Raw genomic sequence first — 20591 nt, 5'->3', positions numbered from 1 at the left:
GGAGTTCCACCGTCTTTATTCCCCCAGTAAGCCCAGTGTCTTTTCGAATTTTTGAGTGTGCTCCACATTCTTTTCCCACTCCATTCAAGACCTATCTACTCGGATCTCTTTCAGAGGGTTGGTAACGGTAGCTGCACATTATCTAGTGCTTCTGGTCTCAGGGTCATGGAGACTAATGTTTGCACAGTCCATTAGTCAAGTCAATTATTTCCATGTATGTTCCATTTTCATCATTTTCTTTTCCCTCTGGACAAGAAGAGAATCGTAGTTGTACCTTAGATAGTAGTCCTTGAGCTTTTCAGACACCAGTCACTACTCACCAAAGTAGACTGAAGATGGTTGTCTTTGTGGCTGTGTTATGCCAAGTGACCTTGGTATTCCCAGAAATGATAGCGTTGACATTGACTCATTCACCTAATGACCTTGACAACTTTGAAGAGTATCGGTCAATTGTTCATAGAGTGCTCCTAAATTTGCCTTTATCTGCTGTTTCTCATGATCCAGGTTATGTCTTTTTTTTTTTTAAACATTTTATTAGGGGCTCATACAACTGTTATCACAATCCATACACACATCAATTGTGTCAAGCGCATTTGTACATCATTCTCAAAACATTTTCTCTCCACTTAAACCCCCGGCATTAGGTCCCCATTTTTCCCCTCCCTCCCCACTCCCCCCTCCCTCATGAGCCCTTGATAATTTATAAATTGTTATTTTGTCATATCTTACACTGCCCAATGTCTTTTTAAAAATAGATTTGAAGGCTTATTGACTTTATCTCTAAATTATCCCTGACATAAACTCCCATTTTTTCATGGTTACACGATAACTTAGACTCAAATGGAACCTAATGCCTTAATCTTAAGCATGGTCTCTGTGTCTACTTTCTTTTTACCTATAATCTTACCTACTCAATGCTTGTTGGCAAAGGACTCAAGGTACTTTCCATTATCAAAACCTCTCCGTGGTTCCCTGGAAGAAAAATAAGACAAGTTACCACTGATTAGGAGTCAAGTGTGCGTGAGTAGAACTGAGTAAGTTTCCAATGACTGATTCTTTAGAAGCCAGGTCTTCTTCTGAGGCGCCTCTGGATGGACTTGAAAAGCCAGCCTTGTATAAGGCGCATGTCAACCACTGGCACCACCCTGGACTTCCTGGGACAGTCCACTGGCACCTAAAATAAATCACTGTCCATCACCAAGGCAGTTTGCCTTTTGATGGCTCATCCATTTCTGTTGTTGGTGTGAGGGCTACTCCACCTGCCCACTCTCTCCCTGTAGGGCTTCTTGAGCTCCCCCATCCCCCCAGTGCTGTTCTCCAAGGTCCCCCCACGTTAACACCTTCCCCTTGCACACACCCATTCCTCCGAGCCATTACCCCCGCCTGCGTGCGGCGCTGCCTACACCTAGCGGCCACGGTTACGCTTCGGCATCTTTCTCCCGTTAGTCCTGCGACCTGAAGCGCTCTCTGACACAGACACTCTGAGATGCCAAATCTCTCCAGACCCTACTCAAATGGCACGGCCTCAGCCTGGCTTCCACGGGGATCTCGGTCAGCACACACGGCGGCCCGGGTTCCAGAACGCGGATTTCACCTGCGGACACGCCCAGCGCTGGGGAAAGGATGGGCCGAACGGACGTCGTCCGAGAGAGGTGGGGGAGCGACCCGGCGTTATCCCGGCCTGCCCGCGGGAGGGTGGACAGGTCCCTGAATGTTGGCGAAAGTCCACGGGAGGTTACCCGAGCCACCGACGACAGGTCAGCGCTCACTCACGCCCCGCGGCCGAGAGGGGTCGCCCACGCCGTCCCTTCCCGGGCAGCAGCGTCACGTGCTCGCTTTACGGCGAGCGCCGCAAAAGGGCCGTCAAGCGCAGAGCTGCGGGCGCCAGCGTCGCGTCGCGGACGTGCCCGCTCCTCCCCCGAGCCCCGGACGGCCTCTGGCTTCAGCCGCTTGCTGACCTTACGGGGTTTACGGCACACTGGTGGTTTCCTTGTTTGGGAATCTAGCCACTCGGCCAAATGCCCTCTCGTCTCTGGTTTGGCGGCAGCTACAGCCGCGCGTTGGAAAGAACACCTCTCGCACTGAGTGGAGGGTGTAATGGAGAGGCCCCCGCGGGCCCTGTTTCCCCAAGCGGGTTGGACAGATCACAGGAACCTCAGTTAAGTATCTTTCAGAAAGCGATGGATAGTTTTCCTCTCAGCCCTGGGCAGAGAGGGATTCAGAGTAACTCCATGGCTTCTGGTTTGGGGGCCGTCGTTTCAGATGCTGGAGCATATCGTGGGGCCAAGTTTTCAGAGAAAGACCCGCGCCAGGATCGTTGATGTTCATGAGGTGCAGGTTCCTTCAGCGGACGCCTCAAACCCCTCCTGACGTCTGGAAGTCACACCCCTACAACTCTGGACCCGCGTCTTTTAGCTGTAACAGCATAATCCAGAAGATCATTAAGGGTCATTACGAATTGATTTTGATGTGATTTTTTAAAAGTTACTGTAATGTGAAGTACTTTGTGCAAAAATAGTTCCTAGCATCCCCTTAGCAGAGAATATAGGAGCTTTCGAGAAACAATGAAGTCATTGGACAAAGATGCTAACTTGATCGATCTGATAAGGAAAATTGGGGGCACCAAGATTGATTTTAAAGAAATACATTAAAATGATCCAGTTCATAATGGTCCTTTATATAAAACTCAGTGACTATGGCTGAATGATGTCAGAGCACTAACTTGTGCCAAAACTTATCTCGCCTTTCTTTCATGGATTCATTTGGGGTAATAAAAATGCTAATGGAATTTGTTAATAAATGCAGAATGATAGCACAATCACCATTTTGCAACCCCTAGTGAAGTCACGGGACAGCCACCATCAGTAGACACTAAAATACAGTGAAAGGTTGATAGGAAACTTTAAATGGAGGAATTGGGCTAGTACCACCTGAACTCACCGACCAAACTTTACTATCCTTGTCTCCGACAGCCCAAACACGATTTCCTGATGTCATATAATATAAAGTACATAATACCTCCTGTGAAGGACTTGTGTCTAAAAACAGATTCAGTCAAAACTGTCTAGTAATATAGGGAGAAAAGCAAGACATTATGAAAAAACCTTGGTTAAATTCAGAATGTGGGAAATTCTCTAAAACAAATGCTCTAGTTTCTCTAAAATAATCAGTGGCTTTTTTTAAAAAAAGGAGACTATTATAAAGAGACTTAAGAGGCACAACTACCAAATCTAATGTGTAGACCTAATATGGATTGGAACCAACCAATTATAAGACATTTTTATATTATTGAATTGATATTATGGAATTACTGTTAATTTACAAAGAATGCTAGCAATGTGTTTGTGTCTAAATAAAGCCATCAGTGATGAATAATGCAATACTTAACAGTTGGGGTGGGGGGGACCTGAAGAAAAAAGGTTGTAGTGTGCCAGAGTCAATTCTGAAAATACATGATGAGAATATGAGAAAATATTAACTGATATGTCTGGGTGATGGGTATACTTTTTCATTAGAATAGCCTATTCTTCTGAATGTTTGAAAATGGTCATGGGAAAAAGTAATAAATATTATATTCTTAGAAATAAATACTTTTCATATAAACATTTGAAGTGCAGTTGGAGAGGACTACCCAGGCCAGTCTTTTTGAACCTTAGGTCTTTTTAAGTATAGGTCAATGGGAGTTGCTTTATTTCATAAACCACAAACATAACTTATCACCTATACTTTAATTTCTGTTGCTGTGGACCGAGAGCTGAAACATGTAAGCAAAGGAACCAGAACTTGAAACCCTAGGTTTTCTTCATTTTTAGCAATCCTCCCCGTCATGTGGTTATCTTAGACACAATTTGTCGGCAACTTTTATTTTACCTGCTTCTCTGTGATGTTGTCTACGCTTTCCTATTCCTTTGACTAACAAATAGTTAAATTGGAAATGTATACTATGATTGCCACTGGCCTAAGCAGGTTTGAGGACAAACAACTGACTCCGTGTAAACATAACAGCTGGTGCTAACAGTGCTGATACAGAAGGCCACAGCACACTGTAAACATCAGTCAATATGCGCCCATGTGGTTAGTCAATACATGTGAGCTGAAAACCCAGAGAAGGGGGTCAGGGTAGGCGCCCTTCTTGCCCAAGCACACTGGAATCATACTGTATCTATTGTTGAACAACTTGCTTTTTCCATTCAATGTCAGGGAGCACTGTTCCATGAAGAGCTCATCCTTTCCCAGTGTTACCTGCCAGCTCCATAATCTAATCACCACCTGCCACAGCGTTCCAAAGGGGCATATGCATACCAATACTGCTAGGCAGTTTAAAGGTAAAATTGGGCTTTGTAAAGGAAAAATTTACAGAGGAGCAGCAAAATGCAATTTCCTGAGTTCTACACCCAGAGGGGTCTCACGGCCGCAGGGAATAGCATGAGTGGTAGGTAATACAAAGCAAAGGGCTCTATCTGAGAAACCCAACTTCTATAATGGTCTGCATATTGCTAACATTTATAAGGGGAAGGCAGAATCTATCTAGACAACACAGCAATGGTAGCTCTTATTAGTTTTCTCATTGTCTGAGACAACGTGTGTCTGTTGTCAGTTCTCTGCCTAGTTACCACAGAACGGCAAGATTTTGACTTACGGGCTATCAGATTAAATTTTTTTTATTTTTATTTTTTTGCTTTCCAGATTTTAGTGAATTAGGTTGTTTATATTTTGCTATCCTAAACAAAACCAGTAAATATTGGCTTGCTTCTAAGTACCCATGTGAAAGAAATGCCCAGAAATGGAATTAATTTTCCAAGGCAGTCTTTATTTAAAATCTCGATAGTGCTAAATTAATTGTTCTCCAGCAATGTTGCATTGCATTCACACTCCATCTCCTATGTGAGGATTCTGGTTTCTCAACATCTTTGCCACATGATTCTCCTTATAACTCACGACTGTCCAAGCTCCATTCTTGTTTTAATGAAAATGATCTTAGTTGAAAGAGCTCCAGCCTCATGTAGTCACTGACCACGTTTTTCTTACATTGGTGTTGTTAGAATACACATGTAATTTAAAAGGACTTGGGTCCTAATTATGACTTTTAGCTACCATTTACCAAAATATAAACCAACATGTGACAAGCCAAAACAAAAAAGTCATATCATTGTGAATGAGGGGGAATGTAACCCATCTGTAGGCAATTGGACATCCCCTTACGGAAGGGTCCCTGGGAGGAGATGAGCCAGTCAGGGTGCAGTGTAGCAACGATGAAACATACAACTTTCCTCTAGTTCCTAAATGCTTCCTCCACCCCCCTACCCCACCCCCATCATGATCCCAATTCTACCTTACAAATCTGGCTAGACCAGAGGATATACCCTGGTACAGGTAAGAGCTGGAAACACAGGGAATCCAGGATAGATAAACCCCACAGGACCACTAATCAGTAGTGATACCAGAAGGGGAAGGGGAAGGTGGGGTAGAAACGGTGAACCAATTACAAGGATCTATATGTAACTCCCTCCCTGGGGGACGGACAACAGAAAAGTGGGTGAAGGGAGATGTCGGGAAGTGTTAAGACATAAGAAAATAATAATTTATAAATTATCAAGGGTTTGTGAGGGAGGGGGAAAAATGAAGAGCTGATATCAAGGGCTCAAGTAGAAAGCAAATGTTTTGAGGATGATGACGGCAACAAATGTACAAATGTGCTTGACACAATATATGTATGTATGGATTGTGATGAGTTGTACGAGCCCCCAATAAAATGATTTAAAAAGACAACCAGAAAGTAAGTTCCTAATTTATTATAGTTACAGCATATTTCTATCCATAGTTGCACTATTGAAGACAGTAGTTATTGGCTACATGTAATTCTATAAATTACTTAAAATAAAAATTGAGTTTCTTAGTCACATTAGCCACATTCAAAGTGTTCAATGGCTTCTCAAGGTTTATGGCTATGCTATTAAGACAGTATAGATAGAGAACTTTCATCCTTGCATAGAAGTCTGTTGAACAGTGCTACTCTATAAAGTATAAGCTTTGTCTCTTCCCCATCCACATTGTAGATATTCAGTAAAGGAGGTGATAAATGCAAGCAATGAAGCAAAAGCAGAAAAAAAGTTTAATTCGTAGCTGACACATTCAGGAGCTTTCATAAAAGTTAACTCAGTCCATCTATACAGAACATATAGTCATCTCAGTGTACAGATTACTCTGAATATTCCCTAATTTAAGATTCAAAAAGGCTCTGTATGGTTAAAGGAAATGAGTCAGTGTGCATATAAAAATAATATTTTTACAGCACTAAGCTCGTCACAAGTAGTTGATAACTTAAAAGGTAAAACCTGAGGGATTAAAATTTTCATGATCAGAACTGCATAGCAAACCATGTCCAAATATTAGACATATGAAGTAGTGTATAGGTGAAAAGAACCTGTACGTCATTTATACAGTAAATTGTAAACCAAAACAAATGTCAGGAGAGATGCTAAATGATATCCAGGTTAACTAACAAGACTTAAAATGCTTCATCTTATTTAAAATGACAAAGCAAAGCCGTTGTCAGATTTCAGACAGCACACCTTAGTGTCATTTATCCAATGACTACAAATTGCTGAACCACTTGGTGGTCTGGATAAAATTATACTGGCCAAATTCCATCTTTCCTGTGGCTCGTGGCAGTCCTAAATTGAGCGTGTAAATGCACGGATAGAGACACTGTTTAATTCAACTGTTTATTTATGCTCCAGTTCCACTCTGACAAGCAAATGCTACGGGAGACATTCTACTGCTCGAATGGCTCTCGTTACAGGAATACAGGCTTGGTGAGGTAATACAAAAAGGTCACAGGCCATGCACAAACTAAATGAATGTTAAAAGGCATTTTAATTGGAAATTTTCAATTCTGTTTATTTAAGTTGTTCACAAGTTCTTTTGTTTGGTGTTTGAAATCACTGGTGATACCATGTTTAAGTATATGCTTTATCAAAGTAAAGGACATGTAGAAGTATCCAAACACTTAAGCCTGTTGTTAACTAAAAGTAACACTTTATATGTACATAGCACTTTATTGTTTTTTAAAGCAATTTCTTACTCTCCATTTCATTTTGCTCCTCACAACAGCCCTGTGAGGTAGGCTAAGTGGATTACAATTATTTTATAAGGCAAAAGGGTATATAGCAGTAATAACTCTAGTACATGATAGAGTGAAGGTCATTAATTTTAAGTACTTTAAGAAAGATGAAGCAAATCCTTTCATATCAAGTTTTTAAAGGCTAGTGGCTTTCAATAGAATTTTTTTTTAATTTAGCTATTACATATAACATGAATTAGTCATCAATTTTATTTTGAAGATAAATTAGACTCATAGCTTTGGTACCTCAGATACTGGAAATGTGAGGGAAAAAATGCATTCCATAAGCCTTTGTTCTCCCAAATTTTCTAATACTAGTAAAAATGCCTTTGCTCAACCACTTAACAATTGGTATAAACTTAACAAGCTCCAAGCCAAAGCAAACACATTCACCTACCTTCTGCCTTACATACTGCGGAATCCTCTGCCTGTCCATTCCCAAGGAACCGCTCACATTGAACAGGTATCATTAAGAAAACACATCAGCTTAAACTAACAGAGCTTAAATAATTTTGATTCCAATGTCAGTACCTTATATTGATCCCGAAATAACAAATACTGTCTCAGTTTAATAAATGGATAGTCTGGAAAAAAGGACTAAAGCAATTTTGGGTACTGATTTATTAGCCAAAATTTATGAAAATACACATCAAATGTTACCTATTCAGTCTCTAGTGTACTCAAAGTTCTTAAGCATGTAGGCTAATCAAATATTTCCGGTAACAAACCTTTAAAAGGGCCATATCAAGATCACAAATATTTTATAATGGGAATACTTTGAAAATGGACACCAATCTAAAGCTCTTCTGAATTGGAGGTAATCTTTCTGTGGCGATTACAAAAACATTCATGATCTTCTATCATATCCAGTGCTCATATTATGAACTGACAATCTGAGCTACAAATAACTGAAATAACTATTATTACACATCTATGCTTACATACACGTACTTAAGAGATCACATTCAATATAAAAATAAAGTCAGGGGAGAAGTTTTTGCACACCTAATTTTAGATGACTGTATAAAAGGGAACCACGGTATATATCCAGTTCATTAGAAATTTTAAAAAAAGCCGTAACAAAGGTAATCTTCTAAACTTGTGACTTATTAACAGAACATTATTGTTAAGACCCAAACTTCGTCACAACACTCAGCAGCAGCAAAATTACCCACACGTTCAGTCGGACTTCACTAGTTGGGGAAAGCTGAATACAGAGTCATCAAGTTTCGACTGCCACATTACAATCAAATAATTGTTTGAATTAGCCACGAATGAACACTGCTCTTACATTTCTTTTCTTAAGAATCACTGATCACCTGGAAACACAGGCTCCCATTTTTTTAGTATGGCACCACACATGTTACGACTACGTCTACTCTCTCCTCTTTGAAATACCTAACTCTTTGAAATAAACATTTTCCACATATAGCCTTTTCCAAACTAAAGTATGTAAGGTAAAACCAAACATGGGAGTAAAGTCGTGAAATAGAGTATCAGCCTAATTAAAAGATTCTATTATTTTTATTACCATATTTTCACACAAAAACATGCTTTGTTACGGTTTTGCTTTATTTTTGCCAACTGAACCCTCCCCCTAGGTATTTTCATAAGCATGCTATGCAAATGTTTTAACAAGTTTTAAAAAATATTAGGATAGCATGCTTATGAAAATATGAAAATACCTCTGGAGAGAAAAGAGGGGTAATACCCATGTTATGTGTGTCAAAATATTTTATGTATACCACCAAGAGTCAATCACAATACAATGAAATTACCTATACCATTCATGTTTTAGTTTTACACAAAAGTAAACAAAAGCAAAGCAATACGCCTCTTTAGATGAAAACCTAGGGGGGATTATTGTTTGAAGAATAGAGTACGCAGTAGGCCGCGTCCAACTGTTTTATCAACATGGCATACATGCCGCCCATGAAGCCTATGTTCACAGAGGCATGCCCCTAATACTTTCACTCTGTTTAATCTAACACCGGGAACATACAAAGAGTCAATTTACAATGAGTCACTACATGCATTCAGTTGTGAAATGCTTGGTACACACATATGCCAAGCTAAAGATAGGATCAGCCCAAAAAGTTCAAATGAAATTTAAAAACTTCTTTTACTAAAGTGCTTAAGGCAGCTCCTTCTTTTCTGTATCCAGTTTAGCAAAACTGGTTTGGAACTCACTCTTAAAAGAAAAATGCAATACTAAATGCATGGGTTTAGCAAAGATAATTTTTACACTTGTCACACATCCCTACGAGTCAATCGCTCATGCATTTCCTTTGTAGAAAGCAATCATGTTTGACCTGTCAAAACAGAGCAAATTAAGCAATAAAAAAATAAAGGGTACATCTATTTTTTACAATGTATTAAATACCACAAAAGAGCCCATTACTTGTATATTTAATTCAAATGTCAATGAGATGTTATGTGTTATGGTCAAGTTAACAGCTACCCTATGTAGAGATGTCTTAAATAGGCAATACAATTACTTTCCAGTTTAAAAATGAGGATGAAAAACTTTCTCTAGTTTAACTTAACAGATAAACTTAAAACAAGCAAGCAAACAGAAACTAACCCCACGCATCTTGTTCTTTAGAGATCTTTAGGGAGAAGCACAGTCTGAGAAAGATCTCAGATTCTCAATTTGAAGTAAAAGTATAATTTAATAATAAGGACCCCATGTGTTAAGAACTTGAAGGCTGGATGAATAAATGTATTTATTACTAAAAAAACGTTAAGAAAGAAAACTTCCCTAGTGAGATTAATACGCTTTCCAAACGACTATGAGAAAATGCCGTATGAAGGGTCTCGAATGATGGCTGGCATGAGCACAAGTCAGAGTCATTTGCACCCCTCCGCCCGATTAATACTGCCCCCAGCCCTCTGCGTCGAGCCCTGGCGGGGAACAATGCTTTCTGGCTTCAATACCAGTTGACACTGCCTGGGTATGGAACAAGAGCAGGCTTAGGGGAAGAAGGCACTGAATTAATCAAAAGACACATTTCTAAAATATAAGACATAATCATAAAAAACGTATATAAGAGTTTCTGGCTTTTTCTGTGTCGTGGTTGCTAAAATATACTGTGTAGGGGTTCACATAAAGCAGCTTACCCACTAACCTACGGTTTCTACAAAAAGGATGGCAAGTTCCTGCTTCTTTTGATTGTACAATAATCCTACTACAGAGAACAGAACATACAGAAATTTCAAAATTCTCTGTGAAGAACAAAAATCAAAATTATGTTTGGGAATTAAAAGATTATGTATTGACATCTTTTATTCTGTAAACTGCCGTTGAGTTGATTCCAACTCATAGCAAAACTACAAGACAGAGTAGAACTGCCCCTATGAGCTCCGGAGACTAAATTTTTCCAAGAGGAGAAAGCCTCGTCTCTCTCTCTCTTGGAGCGGCTGGTGGCTTCAAACTGCTGGCCTTGTAGTGAGCAGTCCAGCGTATAACCCACTACATCACCAGGGCTCTAGTTATAAAAAAATAGTGCAGATAAAACTTCCTTTGGAAGAGTTCCCATTTAAATTTCTTTTACCAATGGAACACAACATATGATCAGTAAGCAGTAACCTTGAAGACAGAATGAGCTATTACTAATCCAGAAGCCTTGCAGTAGAAGGCAAGTCAAATGTCAGCAGCATCAGCCACTTCTTGAAAGAAGGTCATTATAGCACAAGGCATTTGAAATAGAAATGAAAGCAAAGGGAATTAAGAGTTTCAAGATTAAGGAAAATAAAAATTCAGCCTTCTTAAAAATGCTCACGGAATTATTAAATACTGAAATTAACCACTTTCTGTTTGCCTTTTAGGATTTGTGCTACAGATTTTAATCCATGTTGTTAGAAAAGATATGCTTGCTCACTAAGCTCAGTTTTCAGTAACAGCTTAACACATTTTCCCCTAGTTTGAGAAAGATTATTTTGTATTGATTACTGAAAGATTCACAACCCTTTATAAAGCAAATGAATGTAATTAAAAAAGGGAAAGAAAATAAGCTCCAAAGGCTTATGCTTGGACAACATTTGGGCCAACTCAGTCAGGAATGTGTTTGTTTTTCCCCTAAACAAGTATATAAGCCGTTTTACATCTTATTAAAATCAGATGTAAATTACTTCACTGAAGAATACTTTTAAGTACCTCCCTTAATAACCTACTTTTCTTAGATAAAAGGGTAAACATGATGGATTTTTTTTGGTCTTCAATGTAACTTTAATAAAATTTTACTCCTACTAAAAAATGTTTAAAATCGGTACAATTATTACCAGCACTTACCAAATTCAACTGGAAATTCTATCAAGATGATTATTTAAAGTAGGGTTAAACTAGATAACAAGGTCAGGAACTATAAGGCTTTGAAAAATAGTACACGTCACCTAACGTGACTGAATGGAAAGCAGTCTAATTAAGCAGAGAAACAGACAGAGAATATCCTTTTGTCCGTGTATTCGAGTAATGGGTACAGAATGGAAATGCCGGAGATCCTGGTGGCACAAGGCTTAAGTGCTCAGTTGTTACGTGAAAGCTCAGGGGTTTGAACCCACCAGCTGCTCCCCAGGACAAAGATGGGGCCATGGGCTTCCCTGAAGACAAGAGCCTGGGGACGAACGTGCAGGGCAGTGCCAGCCTGCTCTGTAGCATTGCTGTCAGGTGGAAGAAACTCAACAGGGAGGGACTGACATGATTCGATTTAGAAACTCTCCCAATCTCCTATTTTGAGGTATAACCATAGAGAAATATACTCTTTTGGAAAAGAGAAAATGATATACAATGTAGTCAATAAACAAAAGTGATAATTTAACCAACCAATTCAACATATTTATAAAAGGAAAAATAAACTATTACAAGAAAAAAAAAACACTTTTCTAGCTTCACCAACTAATGTTCCCAATTAAAAAAAAGACTTTAGAGGATTACATATTTTTAAAGCTTCAGTGAAAGGACAAAATAATGTGGTTATGACATGAAAAAATAAAGCACAAGGAACATAAAGGAAGACTTCAAAGCTGTCTACTCCAGGTCCTATAGTTGCCACTGTAATTAAACATACAGAAGAGCTGGGGCACAAAATAATCCCAGAAACACCGCCCCCTCCACAGTGAGCTTCTATATAAATATTGAAATACTGCCTTTCCTCTTCCATTTCTTCTTCACAATGTCAGTGTCTTGCCTGATGTCTGCTTGCTGCTATGGGACTGCATGGGAAGGTTCTATGAATGCTTCGCATTAGAGGCGTGATCTGACCAGATTCCAGGCCTTACAGCAGAAGGGAGCAGGCCTGGTTTGCCCCACTGGTCCGTTTCCGTGATGTACCGTAAGATGGGTAGACCGACCCTGCGCCGTCACTACTGAGGGACGTTGTTCAGGCTGCTAGCCGACCCGGTCATTCCATTTTCACTTTTCTGCAGCGTTCTCACAGCACTTGGAACCTGCAGCCCAGTATTCAAAGAAAGTCCACCACACCACACCTAACAAGAGACAAAAACAAAGCTGCAGTCAGATTTCAAAGTAAATTCAAACTGCAGGGTTTTTTAAGTCTCCAGTGGAAAGGCAACATTTCTCCAAACTGATCACCTTCTTATTTGGGCTGAGGGAAGGGAACAAGTGAACTCAGATTCCCAGAGAAACACAGAGACCAGAGGAGTCTTTGTGGGAACATAAATGACGCACAGGGGTTACACGTGAGAGAGGAAACTCAACGCTTCAGACACTTGGAGAATCCAAGCGAAGCAGTCCTTACTGACTCTGATCTTTACAACCAGGAGAGAACTCCTAGCCCAAGTGTGGCTTCCGGTTTGGTCACCTGAGACTAACATGACTCAGAGATCCCTCTGTAATCAAGTCCACTTCAAGTGCTGTTTCTTCCCTAACTTGCTAAGAAAGGCTTTTGGGAAAAGTTCAAATGTAAATGTACTGATGAACTCGTCATATTCTATTAATTATTACAAATGTCGAAAAGTTTATAAAGTTGCTTTGCTTGTGAATGTGTAACCGAGTCAAGAAGAATTAAGGTATGAAGACAGATCCACTGCCATGTAAATATCAGTGGTTCTCAACTTTTCTCATGCTGCAACCCTTTAATCCAGTTCCTCATGTTGTGGTGACCCCCAACCATAACGTTATTTTCATTGCTACTTCATCACTTGTCATTTTTCTACTGTTATGATTTGGGTGACCCCTGTGAAAGGGTCCTTCGACCCTCAAAGGGGTCGCAACCCACAGGTTGAGAACTGCTGAAAGCAAGGAAGATTCTAGAAATGACTTAGTATTCCTACCTTCAATTATCCGTGTTCAATATTTACTATATAACTAGAGTATCCTAAGAATCAATTGGCCTGTGAAATTTACAGCTTTATCATTGTTACTCTAAATTTTCAAAATAAAGAGGCTTACTCCTAACATATATAAGCAACACCCTAGTTTTAAAACAAATCATTTTTAAATTAAATGATTCTGTAAACATTTTACACTTACTATCTAACAAAACAGTTAAAAAGCTCATCAATCAAGAAGAGAGTAATTTTTAAATAAATGGTATTGCAACAATTAGCAACCAAATGTGTGAGAAATGGACTGCACACCATACCTCATATAAAATGGCCTCAAAATGAATCACAGACTTAAATGTAAGGCCTGAACTGAAAAATTTCTAGAAGGTCTCTGGCCTCCCTAGTTAACAAAGCACGATCCATGAAAGAAAAAAAAAGATAAACTGGAATTTGTCCAAATGGAAAGGCTATTCAGAAAATGAAGGCAAGACACTGACTGGGAGAAAATATTTGCAAAACAAATATCTGATAAAGCGCTCACACATGGAATGTATACAGAACTCTTAAAATTCAAAATAGAAAAAAAAACAGTAAAAACAGGCACAACAGATTTCAATAATTATTTCATCAAAGGAATAATACAAATAAATGGTAATTAGTTCATGTAAAAATGTCCAACATCATAAAACATTAGAAAAATAAAAATGAAAACCAATTAAATACAGGCTTATTAAAATGGCTCTATAACAACAAAACATGGTAATTCCAAGTAATGGCAAGGACGTGGTGAAGTCTCTCTCTCTCTTTTTTGTGTGCATTCTCATATAATGTTGACAAAAATTAAAAAATTGTACAATCACCTTGGAAAATAGTTTAGCGATGTCTCATAAACATTCACTCAACTATAAACGTACGCAATCCCACTCATAGGACAGGTATCTAAAAGAAGTGAAAACTTACATTCAAACAAAAATCTACAAGTGGATGTTTATAGTAGTTTTATTAATAATTACCTACAAGTGGAAACAACTCAAATGGCCTTCAACTGATAACTAGCTGAATAGATGACAGTGCATACATATATGAAGTGCAACAATGATCTCAAACACAGGACAATTGTGAGGATGGAGGAAGACCGGGCGGCGTGTCACCCTGCTGTGCAGAGGGTTGTTATGGCCCTCACAACAACATGCATCACATATAACACACTACTGCTTTTGTTGTATTCCATCCTGTCAATTCTGACTCGGAGCGATCAGACGTGGCAGAGCAGCCTCACACTTGGCTGTAGTCTTTATAAGAACAGATTTTCTCACACAGTGCAGCTAGTGGATTTGAATCACTGACCTTTTTGGCTAGCACTTCAGGACAGAACCCTACCCAGCAATACAAAGTAAAGGAATACCGATAAAATGCAAAAGCATGGATAGATCTGGCATGCATTCATTATACTCCAGAAGATTTTATGTATTGATAGTTACTTAAACTTTATGTAAAAATACAAAGTTTATTGTAGGTTTAGGTTAAGATGGATAAAGGAGAGAAATGTGACAGAAAATAAGATCCCCTACTTCCCTCAATATACAGTACAAATTATTCTCATTAAAGTTATTACACAAAATCGAATGCAAAATAGGTACTAACCATGAAACCGGGTAACACTGGCTGAGTAAATTTGGTCTTAAAGGAATACAACAATTGTTTAGAGTTTGCATCATAGAAAGAAAGTTGACCTACAAAAAAAAAACAGCTTTATTATACAAAAATATTTGTGACATTTAGTGCACATCAAGATATGATCATGCATAAAAGTATTACATAGGTGCGTATGTCTTTACTTTTTTGTTACAATGATAACCACTAGAATTAATAAACTTGAAAATCAGTATTTTTTTAAGATCCTCCATAATTTGGCATTATTCTATTTATCCAACTATAAATGATTCTTAATCATTACTTAACAAATGGCTTTGTTAGTTCCGTAATAAGCAAAACCAATTTATTCCTTCTGTTAATATAACTTGCCTCTTCATCCAAATCCTACCGTTAGTTAAGGTTTACTCCATTAATATTTATCTTCTAACTACCTGAGATCCTATTTGTTGTTCTAGCCTTTGAATTCATATTATATGAGGGTAAGAAAAAAAGCATTTTCTATAAAACAATTGAAACTTTATTAAACAGGCCCTGCTCCCTGGAGAAAAAGGTTTTTAAGAAACAAACAAACAAAAAACCTTGCAGATGTCCCCTCCCGATGACTCACGAACAAAGACTGGACTACTGTACTTATTCAAGGGCCTCAGAATCCAATGCCAGTTCGTTTTATACAACTTCACTTTTGTTGTAACCCATGCTTTAAGATCTATTGAGGGTGTTCTTCCGTTTTGATTGTCTAACTGTAGGTCTTTGCACATTTCACTATAATATTTTACAGTATGGCTAAGTAAATTCCATGAGCTACCACTGTGGTAGTTCCGTAATCTGGTGTCAATCTGAGAGGATTACATGTGGAGGGGTGGAATCTGGCCTGTCAATCAAGATATAACAAATGAGACCTTTGTGTGGGCATAGCCTTCTCCTGAGAATTCTGGGAACACCTATTATTTCCTCCTTGGAAGCGGGAGACACCTCTCTCTCTGCTCACTCTCTGGGACACATTGCAGCTACAAGACACATGGAACTGTGCTAGTGCCCTGAGCTGGAAAAGCCACAGACTACCCTGATGCACTCAGACCTCTGAGGCCGGAGGAGCCACGTAGAGACCCCTGCCAGCGCTGAGATACTTACAATGCCACTGGACCCAAAGACTTGCTGCCCACTGGCCTGTGATCTTCCTGCATTTGGCATCACTATATGTGCGTTGTGAGTCTGAAGAGGGCTTTAAAGATTGGTATCGGACATATGGGCTAATATCAAACTTAATGGGCTTTGACTGGACTGGGTTGAGATGCTTCTTAATGTATAATTACACTTCATATAAAACTCTCTTTTATATGGGTTTCTATGGATTTGTTTCTCTAGTGTACCTGGATTAACACACTACTCAAAAAAAGAAATGTAATTTTCTCTTGAGTTTGTTATTTCTTGAATCTCTGAGAAATCCAATTATGTATGGGAAAGGAGACAGAAGAAATACAGTGTGCTGATAATCAAAAGGAAAGAAAGTATACTAATACTTTTTCCACCTATCTGGAGGAAACTCTTTTTAGACAATTCAAGGTGAACAGTAAAAAGAGAATACAGAGAACTGAGATTTCATTACTAAAAATCAAAAGAGAAAATTATATTTCTTTTTTGAGTAAGTATATTGGTAGCTTGTGGATTTATCTCTATCATAGTGTAAAAAATTATAAAGAAATGTGTGAAGATTTAGAATTAGATTATCAAAAAGGAAGAACATACCCAGCATATCTTAAACTGAAGAACTCAAGAAAGAATTCACGCCTCGAGTTACAATATTGAAAGATTCTGTAGGCAAAATATTGAATGATGCAGAAGTATCAAAAGAAGATGGAAAGAATAGAGCCACTGTACCAAAAAGAACTACCATATATATTTGAATGTAAGTCAACCTGAGTATCAGCCGAGGCACCTAATTTTACCACAAGAACTGCATTTAAACATGTGCCGAATACCAGCCTATCCCAACATGATCACTGAAGACAAAGTGGGTGCATAAGCAAATGTGGTGAAGAAAGCTGATGGTGCCTGGCTATCAAAAGATATAGCATCTGGTGTCCTAGAGACTTGAAGATAAACAAGCGGCCATCTAACTGAGAAATAACAAAGCCCACAATGAAGAAGCACACCAGCCTGTGAGATCACGAGGCATTGAAGGGATCAGTTTGCAGGAATCAAAGAACAAAAAAATCCTAGCATTATGAATGAGGAGGAGTGTGGAGTGGGGACCCAGGACCCATCTGTGGGCAACTGGACATCCCCTTGCAGAAAGACCGTGGTGGGCAATTGGACATCCCCTTGCAGAAAGGCCGCGGGGAGGAGACAAGCCTGTCAGGGTGCAGTGTAGCAATGATGAAACATACAATTTTTCTCTAGTTCTTGAAAGCTTCCTCCCCGCCACTATCATGATCCCAATATTACCTTACAAATCCGGCTGAACTGGAGGATGTACACTGGTACAGATAGGAACTGGAAACACAGGGAATCCAGGACAGATGAACCCCCTCAGGATCAGTGGTGAGACTGGCGATACCAGAAGGGTGGTGGGAAGGTGAGGGAGAAAGGGGAATAGATTACAAGGATCTACATATAACCTCATCCCTGGTGGATGGACAGTAGAGAAGTGGGTGAAGAGAGACATCGGATGGTGTAAGATATGACAAAATAATAATAATTTATAAATTACCAAGGGTTTATGGGGGAGTGGGGAACAGGGAAGGAGGGGAAAAAATGAGGAGCTGTTACCAAGGGCTCAAGTAGAAAGCAAATGTTTTGAGAATGATGAGCGAAACATATGTACAAAAGTGCTTGACACAGTGGATGTATGTATGGATTGTGATAAGAGTTGTAAGAACCCCCAGTAAAATGATTTTTTTTAATGTGCTGAAAAACTCGGCTTTTACACAAGTATATACGGTAGTCGATATTCAGTCATTTCACGAGGTAGCATATGATCAAGAACCAATGGTACTGAGTGGAGAAATTGAAGCTGTACTGAAAAAAAGGATTAGTCAAAAATAAGGCTCCAATAATTGATGGACTAGAAATTGAAATGTTTCAAAAAACTGATAAAGCACTGGAAGTACTCATTCATCTATGCCAGGAAATTTGGAAGACAGCTATTTGGTCAACTGACTAGAAGAGATTCCTATTTGTACTCATTCCAAAGAAAGGTGACCCCAATAAATTATAGAACATAATTCTCAAATTATAGAACAATATCCTTGATATCACATGCAAGTAAAAGTGCTGAAAATCATCCAACAATGGTTGAAATAATATATTGAGAGGGAGCTTCCAGAGGCTCAGGCTGGATTCAGAAGAGGATGTGGAACAAGGGACATCATTGCTGATGTCAGATGGAACTAGGCTGAAAGTAGAGACTACCAGAAAGGTGTTTACTTGTGTCCTATTGACTATACAAAGGTATTGGACTATGTGGACAAGAACAAACCATGGATAGCCTTGAGAAAAACGAGAATTCCAAAACACTTCGTTGTGCGGATGTGGAACCTGAACAAGGATCAAGAGTTAGCTGTGCAGATGGAACAAGGGAATATTGTACGGTTTAAAATCAGGAAAGGTGCATGTTATGGTTGCATCCTCTCACCATACTTATTCACTTTGTATGATGAGTAAATCATCAGAGAAGCTGGGTCAGATGAAGAACATGGCATCAGGATTGGCATAAGGTCTATTAACAACAAGCAAATGACAGAACCTTGCTTGCTGAAAGTGAGGACTTAACGTACTTGCTGGTGATGATCAAGGATTGCAGCCTTCAGTATGGATTACATAAAGAAAACCAAAATCCTTACAATTGGACCAATAGACAACACCATGGTAAGCAGAGAAAAACTGAAGTTACCAAGGATTTTGTATTGCTAAGATCCACAATCAATCCACAATGAAGCAGCAGTCAAGAGATCAAATAATGACTGCATGGAATAATCGGCTGCACGAGACCTCTTTAAAGTATTGAGTAGTACAAAAAATCTTACCATAGTGAATGATGGGGGGAGTGCGGAGTGGAGATCCAAAGCCCATTAGTAGGCCACTGGAGATCCCCTTGCAGAGGGGTCTCGGGGAGGAGATGAGCCAGTCAGGGTGCGATGTAACAATGATGAGAAATACAACTTTCCTCTAGTTCCTAAATGTTTCCTCCCCGCTCCCACTACCATGACTCGAATTCGATCTTGCAAGTCTGGCTAGACCAGAGGAGGTACACTGGTACAGATAGGAACTGAAAATACAGGGAATCCAGGATGGATGAGCCCTATAGGACCAGTGGTGTGAGTGGCAAAACAGGGAGGGTAAAGGGAGAATGGGTAGAAAGAGAGAACCGATTACATGGAACTGTGTGTGACCTCCTCCCTGGGGGACAGACAACTGAAAAGTGGATGAAGGGAGACGTCGGATAGGGCAAGATATGACAAAATACCCATTTATAAACTATCAAGGGCTCATGCGGGAGGGGGGAGCGGGGAGGGAGGGGAAAAATGAGGACCTAATGTCGGGGGTTTAAATGGAGAGAAAATGTTTTGAGAAACGATGTACAAATGCGCTTTACACAATTGCTGTGTGTATGGATTGGGATAACAGTTGTATGAGCCCCTAATAAAATGTTAAAAAAGAAAAAAAAAAGTATTGAGTAGCATGTTTGTTACTTTGAAGACTAAGGTATATCTGATTCAAAAATCATGCCATATGCACGTGAAAATTGAATAAGGAAGACTGTAGAAACAATTAATGTATTTGAATTATAGTGCCGGCAAAGAATATTGAAAGAATCATGGACTGCCAAAGAACAAAAGCTGTCTTAGATCAAGTACAGCCAGATGAATGCTCGCTCCTTAGAGGCAGGTTGGCGAGACTTCAGGCCATTAATTATCAGGAGGGACAGTCACTGGGAAAGGAAGCACACTTGGTAAAGCAGAGGGGCAGCAAAAAGGCCCTTAAGACGGTCTGAGACCAGGGCTGCAACAACGGGCTCACACGTAAGACCAGTGTGAGGACTGCGGGATCCAGCAGCGTCACTCTGTTGTACACACAGGTGGCTATGAGTATGAGCTGACTCCACAACGCAATGCTACAGTCACCAAGGTCACTGTTACTTTACCACTTCTGATCTACCTGAAGAACCAGTCTGGAAAGAAGCGTCGAGGGAATTATTTTTGTTCAGCACTATGTCATCTTTAGAGGTTCATGCATTCTTTAGACGACAGAAGAGAAGATATTTATCAAATATGAGTCAAAGAAGTCCAAGCTTAAAGAAATTTTGCAAAAGATAAGTAGCAAGTGAATTATTAGATACTTTTACACGGAGGGGAAACAGCTAGATTTATTGAAATGTAACTTAAGAAAGGTTAAGTGTAATAATCTTGAGTTTAAAATCAATAACTTCAGAGTACTCTAATAGGAAGGAAGAAAAAAATAATTGGAGAGGCCACAAAAATAAAATAGTAATCTAGTGAATCAAGCAGTTACAAGTTCAATATAGGTC

The 20591-nt window shown here is 39.3% G+C and overlaps 2 protein-coding genes across 6 annotated transcripts in view; both read right to left on the bottom strand.

The window, feature by feature from the left end:
* Positions 1-1736, bottom strand: part of FKTN (fukutin) — a 35456-nt gene extending 33720 nt beyond the window's left edge. For all 3 annotated transcript variants that reach the window (XM_004710965.2, XM_045296577.1, XM_045296576.1), the window contains exons 1-2: positions 1595-1736; positions 908-972 (exon numbers count right to left, since the gene is read on the bottom strand). The gene's annotated coding sequence lies outside the window, so the exon portion shown is untranslated. The remainder of the gene's footprint in view (positions 1-907; positions 973-1594) is intronic.
* Positions 1737-7761: 6025 nt separating this feature from the next.
* Positions 7762-20591, bottom strand: part of FSD1L (fibronectin type III and SPRY domain containing 1 like) — an 85030-nt gene continuing 72200 nt past the window's right edge. For all 3 annotated transcript variants that reach the window (XM_045296609.1, XM_045296610.1, XM_045296611.1), the window contains 2 exons: positions 15053-15141; positions 7762-12607 (listed from right to left, as the gene is read on the bottom strand). In XM_045296609.1, coding sequence (XP_045152544.1) covers positions 12485-12607; positions 15053-15141 — 212 coding nt within the window. In that variant the 3' untranslated portion in view covers positions 7762-12484. The remainder of the gene's footprint in view (positions 12608-15052; positions 15142-20591) is intronic.

Source organism: Echinops telfairi, unplaced genomic scaffold (genome assembly GCF_000313985.2).
Source record: "Echinops telfairi isolate 266 unplaced genomic scaffold, ASM31398v2 ScPeMD7_7410;HRSCAF=8448, whole genome shotgun sequence".
Classification (NCBI taxonomy): Eukaryota; Metazoa; Chordata; class Mammalia; order Afrosoricida; family Tenrecidae; genus Echinops; species Echinops telfairi.
This window is presented reverse-complemented; position numbering and strand designations above follow the sequence as displayed.